The sequence below is a fragment of the Mixophyes fleayi genome, chromosome 1 (genome assembly GCF_038048845.1).
Source record: "Mixophyes fleayi isolate aMixFle1 chromosome 1, aMixFle1.hap1, whole genome shotgun sequence".
NCBI classification, from domain to species: Eukaryota; Metazoa; Chordata; class Amphibia; order Anura; family Limnodynastidae; genus Mixophyes; species Mixophyes fleayi.
This window is the reverse complement of record NC_134402.1, coordinates 4,212,116-4,220,267: the sequence shown is the minus strand read 5'-3', so window position 1 is coordinate 4,220,267 and position 8,152 is coordinate 4,212,116. Positions and strand designations below refer to the sequence as shown.

Below are 8,152 nucleotides of genomic sequence, written 5' to 3'. Positions count from 1 at the left end.
ATACTACTCACACTGGTACACCATCACACCTACCCTACCTATACTACTCCCACTGGTACACCCTCACACCTACCCTACTCCCATCTATACTACTTCCACTGGTACACCCTCACACCTACCCTACTCCTACCTATACTACTCCCACTAGTACACCCTCACACCTACCCTACTCCCACCTATATTGCTCACACTGGAACTTCCCCACACCTAGCCTACCCCCACCTATACTACTCCCACTAGTACATCCTGATACCTACCCTACTCCCACCTATTTTACTCACACTGGAACACCCTCACATACCCTACCCCCACCCATACTACTCCACTGGTACGCCCTGACACCTACCTTCCTCCCACCTATACTATGCACACTAATACACCTTCACAGCTATCCCAGTCTCCACTCTGAGCCACACTCGCACCTCTTTCTGCTCTTTCCTCTTCCCATTAGAATGTAAACTCTCTCATAATGTGGGCCCTCCGTAGCCTTTGTTTTCACGTCTGCATTTATTCTGTCTTCCTTGTATGCCTCCATTTTATGCATGTCCTGTTTTCTCCAATGCGTAGCAATCTGGTACCTTACAAATCAACTACAATAATAATAATAGTACTATCTTTATTAGTGCTTTATAAAGAAGAGCATGTAGCCCTTTTTATTATTATTATTATTATTATTAATCTTTATTTATAGGGCGCCACAAGGTTTCTGCAGCGCCATACAAAATACAGACAGTGGATCATACGAGGGTAAAACATTTATCTGTTGATCTCTCGGTTTATTAATCTTTAATCATATATTCATAAGTCATGACATAGAAATTTGCAAATCTCCCCAACAGGGATGGAAAGATTCTGGTGTCCGTCTTCAGGAAACCCAGTGTTTCATATAATTTGTGAGCGGCAATTTGTATCATTGAGGTTTCCAGTTTCACCACCTTGTAACCACGTTGAGAAGCAAAGTCAATCACTTTTAGACACAGAGTCCTGGCAATGCCGTTGTGTCGCCAGTCTTTTGCCACGGACAAGCGTCTCAGCTCCATCACTTCGCTAGACCGTTGGGCTGATTGAACTCCCACCATTCCTACAACCCGACCATTGGACTCTGCCACCCAAAAACAGGAGTTATTACTTGCCATGTAGGACTCTTCGATGTCCAGTAAGTCCTCTCGCTGACACTCGTCCACATACTGATGGAACTCTGACAACAACAGCCGCCTTCCCGCAGTGAACGCAATGGCCAGACTTACTAGAGACAACAAGTAGGACCTCGAAATCAGAATCAGGGTGATAAATGATATAAAGAGAACAAACTGGATGCGTGGCAGCTTCAATAAATAGGCACAAGTAGCAGGAAAATGTTCCATCATCCCCTCAGCAAACAACATACGGACGGCATTGTAGTCTCTGTTCCTGTATACCCGTATGGCGTAGTTAGCCATCGCCGCTCCGGTCTACATACAGTGGAGCCTGCAGTGATGTAAGAAGACGGGTAAGTACAGCACAGTCTGTAGTACAGTCATACTGTACATACAATATCACACCAGTAATAACACTGGTCAGGAACCACACACACAATATGCCATATTTTATCTCTAACTTTCCTGTTACTAATTGAAGATCCTGCGGAAAATTGACAAATTTCATGGGATTAATTCAATAATGTTAAAGCTGAATTAAAATCCATAAACATATTTTGATATATTATAAAGGAGGCTGGATTACATTGCTTTCTCGTAAGATAAATGTCACAGGAGCAGTGGTTAAACAAAAAACATTTTCAGGTTTCTCACTGAATACTACTGTCTTTCTGTAAGTTCATCAGACAACCCTGATTACCGATTGTAACCAGTAATTTATCATCATCATTTATTTACTTATATAGCACCACTAATTCTGCAGCGCTGTACAGAGATCAATCACCTTATAATGTAGAGCTATAGATAACATTTCTTGTAAGAGAGGCATTCAATACATTTCAAATTTTATTAGTGAATATGTCATCACTCCCTTGTGTGATAAGGCATCATTAACTTAACCATCCTCTTACAGAAAATAACCCTTCCTCTGCTGATGGCAGAACCATCTTTTTTTCCATTCTCAGCTAATGACCCCTTGTCCTCTGATTGGTACAAAAGTTATTCAAACAAATCTTTGTATTGACCATGAATATAATGCAGTGCCCCATGTGTAGTGTGTGTGGCCATACCCCCTTGTGATGGCAGGTGAGCATCACAATGCTGGGCAAATGGGAGGAGAACCCCCCTGTGGTGGAGCCTTGGGGCGTGCTCAGTGAAAATGACAAGAAATCCAAGTCCTAATGAGGATTTGGGATTACTACCCAGATTCAGTCCTGGATCCAAGACCAGAGAAAGTGTCTTATGGCTCCCAAGCGGGTCGCAGTCTACTGCCACATGACCGTAAGAAGAGGGTTCTGGGCCACGGAATTGGGACAGGCTGGTGTGAGAAAGGGTCTGATGGCACCAGGGAGCAGAGACAGTGAATTGGCTGTGACATCTGCGAGCCATAGTGTGTGTGTGGGGAATAGTAAGGTGATAGGTGAGAGTGTGAGCTACATGGGGGATGTACCAAAACACAGCAATTGTCCTCCTATAAATACGGGGCCCATTTATCGGAAGGTACACAGTTGTGGTGATAACAAATTACCACAATTTACAAAAAAGATATAGCTAGGGGCAGCTATAACATGCAATGATAATGTAACTCTGCAAAGTGTGTACAAATAATGTAACACCACATAGTGATTAGTAATAATGTAACAATGTGTAGTGTGAAATAAAAATGCTGTATCTCTGTATAGTATGTAATAATAATGTAAATGTGTATAATGTGTAATAACAATGTAACCCTATATATTATGTAATAATAATGAAAAAAACACTGTATAGTATGTAATAATAAGAATGTAACTTTGTATAATGTATAGTAAAAATGTAACCTTATATATTACGTATTAATAATATAAAACGGTATAGTGTGTAATAAAAAAGTAACCATGTATAGTGTATTATAATAAAGTTGAACGGTATAATGCTTAATCATAATATAGCCCTGTATAATATATGATAATAAAGTTACACTGTATAATATGTAATAATAATGTAACCCTGTTGTGGCTGGATCATTAAGAAATAACTTATTGAAGATATTAATTTTAATTAAGAGTTCAGTAAACTTCTGTATATCACTGCAAATGTACTTATCCTTTTATATTGGTATGTGTTTTGTATGGAAATGTATTGACGTCTAAGACAGTATGTCATGTTTGGGCCCTGCAACTGTCTAGAGACAGGTAATCTCATGTTAATTAGACCTTGTCATCACTGAATGACCAAAATCTCTGTTGAGCCTAAAAGGCAGAAGGATGTAATTATAAGTGCTGGTAGACTCCCTGTGCAAGTGATCACAGATGAATGTGAATTTTGCAAGTTAAATTGCATTCAAAGCAGGCTCATAGTAATGTTATTTCCTGATGGTAACATTCAGTATAGAACCTCAGACATAGTGGTGCTGCTAGCAGCAATGTAACAAGGTGTTAAGCCCCTTCAGGCTGAGTTATGTGCAGGCTGCATGAAGCACATGGATTGGTTAGAGGACAGGAGGCTGGATTACCTCCTGCCAAACAAGTGTCCAAAATTGTATTTCTGTTTTACCCTGAAATGTATTATTTCACATGTACCTTTCTGGATATCACTAGTACCTCTTAGTGTATGTAACTGTCCTTTTTAGGACTTCCTGAGCTAATAAAACATCACTGCTTAAGAAACCTGCTTTGTCTCCTACCTGCTGTAATTCCTGTGACCACAGATTAGACCAATCTAATCCATTATTCGGCTGTTCTGAGGTCGGGACCCAGCATCCAGTACCACCGCTCTGCCCGCTACCTGCAGCTCTGGCCAGTGTGGGACCATCCACAGCAACCCTGATCTAAAGGAATAGGTCAGGGGTACCAGCACAGGTGCCCAGCGAGGGGGGTGCACTAGCAGTATCAGTTACCCAGAAGGATGCGGGTCGTTGTGCCACTAAGGAGTCTATTGGTGGCAGCAGAAGCCCCTCCTACTGCGGTTAGAGGGAGAAAGAAAGAGGGCGGTGGCAAAGCAAGTCAGTCGGTCCCAGCAGCACAAGAGACAATATGTAATAAGAATAAAACCTTGTGTGATTAGCTATAATAATGCATTGCTATATTATGTATTAATAATGTAACAATGAATAGTGTATAGTTATAATGTAACAGTCTATAATGTATAATAATAAAGTAACACTGTGCAATGTGCAATAATAATGTAACAATGTATACTGTGTAGTAGTAATGTATCATTATACAGTGTGTAATAATAATGTAATAATGTAGCACTGTATAGTGTGTAATAATAATAATGTAGCACTATATAGTAATAATGTAACAATACCTGTTCTGCAGTCAGTGAACGGAATTTCCTCCTAGACCATATCCAGCCTCTTCCCAGCTGCTGTGTTACCCACAACGCCCTGCGGTGTCAGCATGCAGTGTGATCAGTGTCTCCGCCCTCTGTGTCTATATAAAGCAGTGTGTGCACTGAGGAATGCACAGGAGGGGAAGGAGACTACACCACAGTGCCCCCACCAAAGTCCAGAACAGATGTCTGGCAAGGCATGCTGGGATTTGTAGTTCCACAACAACTTGCTTAAGCAGGTCCTAAAATCTATTATCTAAGTCCAGTTCATTTTTCCATTATTTTACTGTTTGTGTGACTGGCAGCTTTGTGTCCATACATGTGTCTGTCTGTCTCCTTGTACCCCCTCAGCTACAGCGACGTCCCCTCCACCCCCTTTATCAGTACAACACTGACAGCTCAGTTCTCCTGTAATACTGACATTATCTGGTTCCCTGTATGATGGAAATTCACCTGGACATGTCCAGAGAAGAGGTCTGATCTCCGGGGGACATTCCGGGAGAATAGGAAAGATTCCCCCAGCTGTCTGTGTGTCACATTCATTACTGTCCCCCTAGCTGTCTGTGTGTCACATTCATTACTGTCCCCACATTCATTACTGTCCCCCCAGCTCTCTGTGTGTCACATTCATTACTGTCCCCCCAGCTGTCTGTGTGTCACATTCATTACTGTCCCCCCAGCTGTCTGTGTGTCACATTCATTACTGTCCCCCTAGCTGTCTGTGTGTCACATTCATTACTGTCCCCCCAGCTCTCTGTGTGTCACATTCATTACTGTCCCCCTAGCTGTCTGTGTGTCACATTCATTACTGTCCCCTCAGCTGTCTGTGTGTCACATTCATTACTGTCCCCCCAGCTGTCTGTGTGTCACATTCATTACTGTCCCCCCAGCTCTCTGTGTGTCACATTCATTACTGTCCCCCCAGCTGTCTGTGTGTCACATTCATTACTGACCCCCCAGCTCTCTGTGTGTCACATTCATTACTGTCCCCCTAGCTGTCTGTGTGTCACATTCATTACTGCCCCCCCAGCTGTCTGTGTGTCACATTCATTACTGTCCCCCTAGCTGTCTGTGTGTCACATTCATTACTGTCCCCCTAGCTGTCTGTGTGTCACATTCATTACTGTCCCCCCCAGCTGTCTGTGTGTCACATTCATTACTGTCCCCCCAGCTCTCTGTGTGTCACATTCATTACTGTCCCCCCAGCTTTCTGTGTGTCACATTCATTATTGTCCCCCCAGCTCTCTGTGTGTCACATTCATTACTGTCCCCCCAGCTCTCTGTGTGTCACATTCATTACTGTCCCCCCAGCTCTCTGTGTGTCACATTCATTACTGTCCCCCCAGCTCTCTGTGTGTCACATTCATTACTGTCCCCCCAGCTTTCTGTGTGTCACATTCATTACTGACCCCCCAGCTCTCTGTGTGTCACATTCATTACTGTCCCCTGAGCTCTCTGTGTGTCACATTCATTACTGTCCCCTCAGCTCTCTGTGTGTCACATTCATTACTGTCCCCCCAGCTGTCTGTGTGTCACATTCATTACTGTCCCCCCAGCTCTCTGTGTGTCACATTCATTACTGTCCCCCCAGCTCTCTGTGTGTCACATTCATTACTGTCCCCCCAGCTCTCTGTGTGTCACATTCATTACTGTCCCCCCAGCTCTCTGTGTGTCACATTCATTACTGTCCCCCCAGCTCTCTGTGTGTCACATTCATTACTGTCCCCTCACCTCCCCCTGTGTCTCATTAATTTCTCTCCCCTCAGCTCCTTGTCTCACGTTCATTACTCATACATTAGTGGTCCCAATGTTGCTAATTACGTGGCCACCAAAGCCCATGAGGGTCAGGAAGAACCCCAGTGCTTTCAGGTTCTGGGGGGGGGCACACAGACAGATCTTCCCACCCACTCTCCCAGTATATAATTATCCTGCGCTGACCAGTCTAGATCTGCTTTTCACCCTTCCCAACTTACACATTGAGGATATTCGGGGGCACACAGCACAATTTAGTGTAGGCTAATGGAAAGCTTTACATATACAAAATGGGTAACGTGTAATTACCTGTAGTACAGACAGTTCTGTTGTCCCCTCACTCTTCATCATCATCGTCATCATCATCAGCTATTTATATTACGCCACGAATTCCGCAGCGCTGTACAAAGAGCTCACATCAGTCTAATGATCTATCTAAGCCATAGATAAGGCTACATTGAGCAGTATTTTAGGACAAAAAGTGAAATCTTTATTAAACTGAAAGGGGTGGTGTTAAAGGGGTGGGAGGTTGGATTTTGATGTGATGTTTGCAGCGTGGTGTCACAAGATGTCCCATTTTCTGATAACCACAGAGTTTTACTTTGAAATATAGGTCATGAGGAGACATAGTATAAAGACTTCTCCAATTACAGTACTATGTCCTGTGGGAAATGCGTACCTTGTGGTTGGGGTAGGTTTAACTCATCACTTACCCACAGGCGGCTATGATGATCATGGGGCTCATGCTCAGTTGGGGCGTATGCCCGACTTCTTAACATAAAATGTGCATGCTTGTTTTCCTGCAAGTTATTTTATGTCAGGAATTCAATCTGAAAAACCACTGCCCGGATCTAATATACTGAAACAAAACCAGAGAAAAATAAGCCTGCGCTCATTATATCCCATATTGTATGTGGTACCACCTGCGTGGCAATATAAATGCCCATATATGTATACAAAGCACAAAGACAGTTGTCAGCGCTTATCATGAACACTGCACATCTGTGTGTGTCTAGCAAAATGAAAACATGAGGTATTAGTTCATATTTTGATCAAAAGATTTAAGCCTGCATCCCAACGTCAAGGGCACCTCATTATATGCAGGTCCTACACTGACCTATATGCTTTAAACACCAATAATAATCTAATATACTGATATGAATATATAAACAGGTGTTTAAAGTCAGATATTAATTGTTTTACTGGACAAGGTTGCACTTGTTACCATCCGGCACACTTCATCTCTAGTAACAACCCCTACAGTATCCACAGTGAAGCCTCCTACTTGTGGTGTATGTAGAGATAGTGGCCTCAAACACAGTGGGCTGCATATTTACGGCGCAAAAAGTCCACATAAAAGTAGATCCCCTAAACTGAGGCCTAACATGTGTTTTGAGTTGCATGTATCCTAAGATACCGTGTAAGTATACCGCCGCATCATGATATGCCAATCATCATCGCCAGCTTGAGAATGATGGCCGCCATATAAGAAAAAAGATAAATTATTTTAAAAAATATCCCCCACCCTATTACAGTAATATGCTCCAATGCTTACAGGTTGGGTTACCGATAATAAAGGGGAACATGGAGCATGTAGACCACCCGTAAATCCGGCAACCAACACTGAGCTATGTTAGGCTGGACTGGTTATGCATTGGAATAAACTAATACTGAGTGATTGGATTCTTTACAGAGACTGTACCCTAGATTTCACCAGCTTGTTCTACCACAACATATAACCAGACTTAACCCACATACCACCAGTTTGTCCCATCACATTGCAGAACCAGACTGTACCCCAAATATTCTCAACCAGCTTGTTCCACCACAGCATATAACCAGTCTGTACCCCACATAGTACCACTAGCTTGTTCCACCACATCGTATAATCGGTCTGTACCCCACATATTCTCACCAGCTTGTTCCACCACAGCATATAACCAGTCTGT

General features: G+C 42.8%; 1 protein-coding gene across 3 annotated transcripts; it reads right to left on the bottom strand.

Annotated features, from left to right (window-relative positions):
- Nucleotides 1-751: 751 nt before the first annotated feature.
- On the bottom strand, nucleotides 752-5,239 carry LOC142098934 (putative N-acetyltransferase camello). 3 transcript variants are annotated; one of them, XM_075182030.1, is made up of 2 exons: nucleotides 4,905-5,239; nucleotides 752-1,467 (listed from the first exon to the last, which is right to left on the bottom strand). In XM_075182030.1, the coding sequence occupies exon 2, from the start codon at nucleotides 1,437-1,439 to the stop codon at nucleotides 780-782; it is 660 nt and encodes a 219-aa protein (XP_075038131.1). In that variant the 5' UTR covers nucleotides 1,440-1,467; nucleotides 4,905-5,239; the 3' UTR covers nucleotides 752-779. The 3 variants fall into 3 exon arrangements, with proteins under 3 accessions (XP_075038131.1, XP_075038044.1, XP_075038219.1); XM_075181943.1 differs by lacking the exon at nucleotides 4,905-5,239 and adding an exon at nucleotides 4,428-4,851; XM_075182118.1 differs by lacking the exon at nucleotides 4,905-5,239 and adding an exon at nucleotides 3,802-4,215.
- Nucleotides 5,240-8,152: the final 2,913 nt, after the last annotated feature.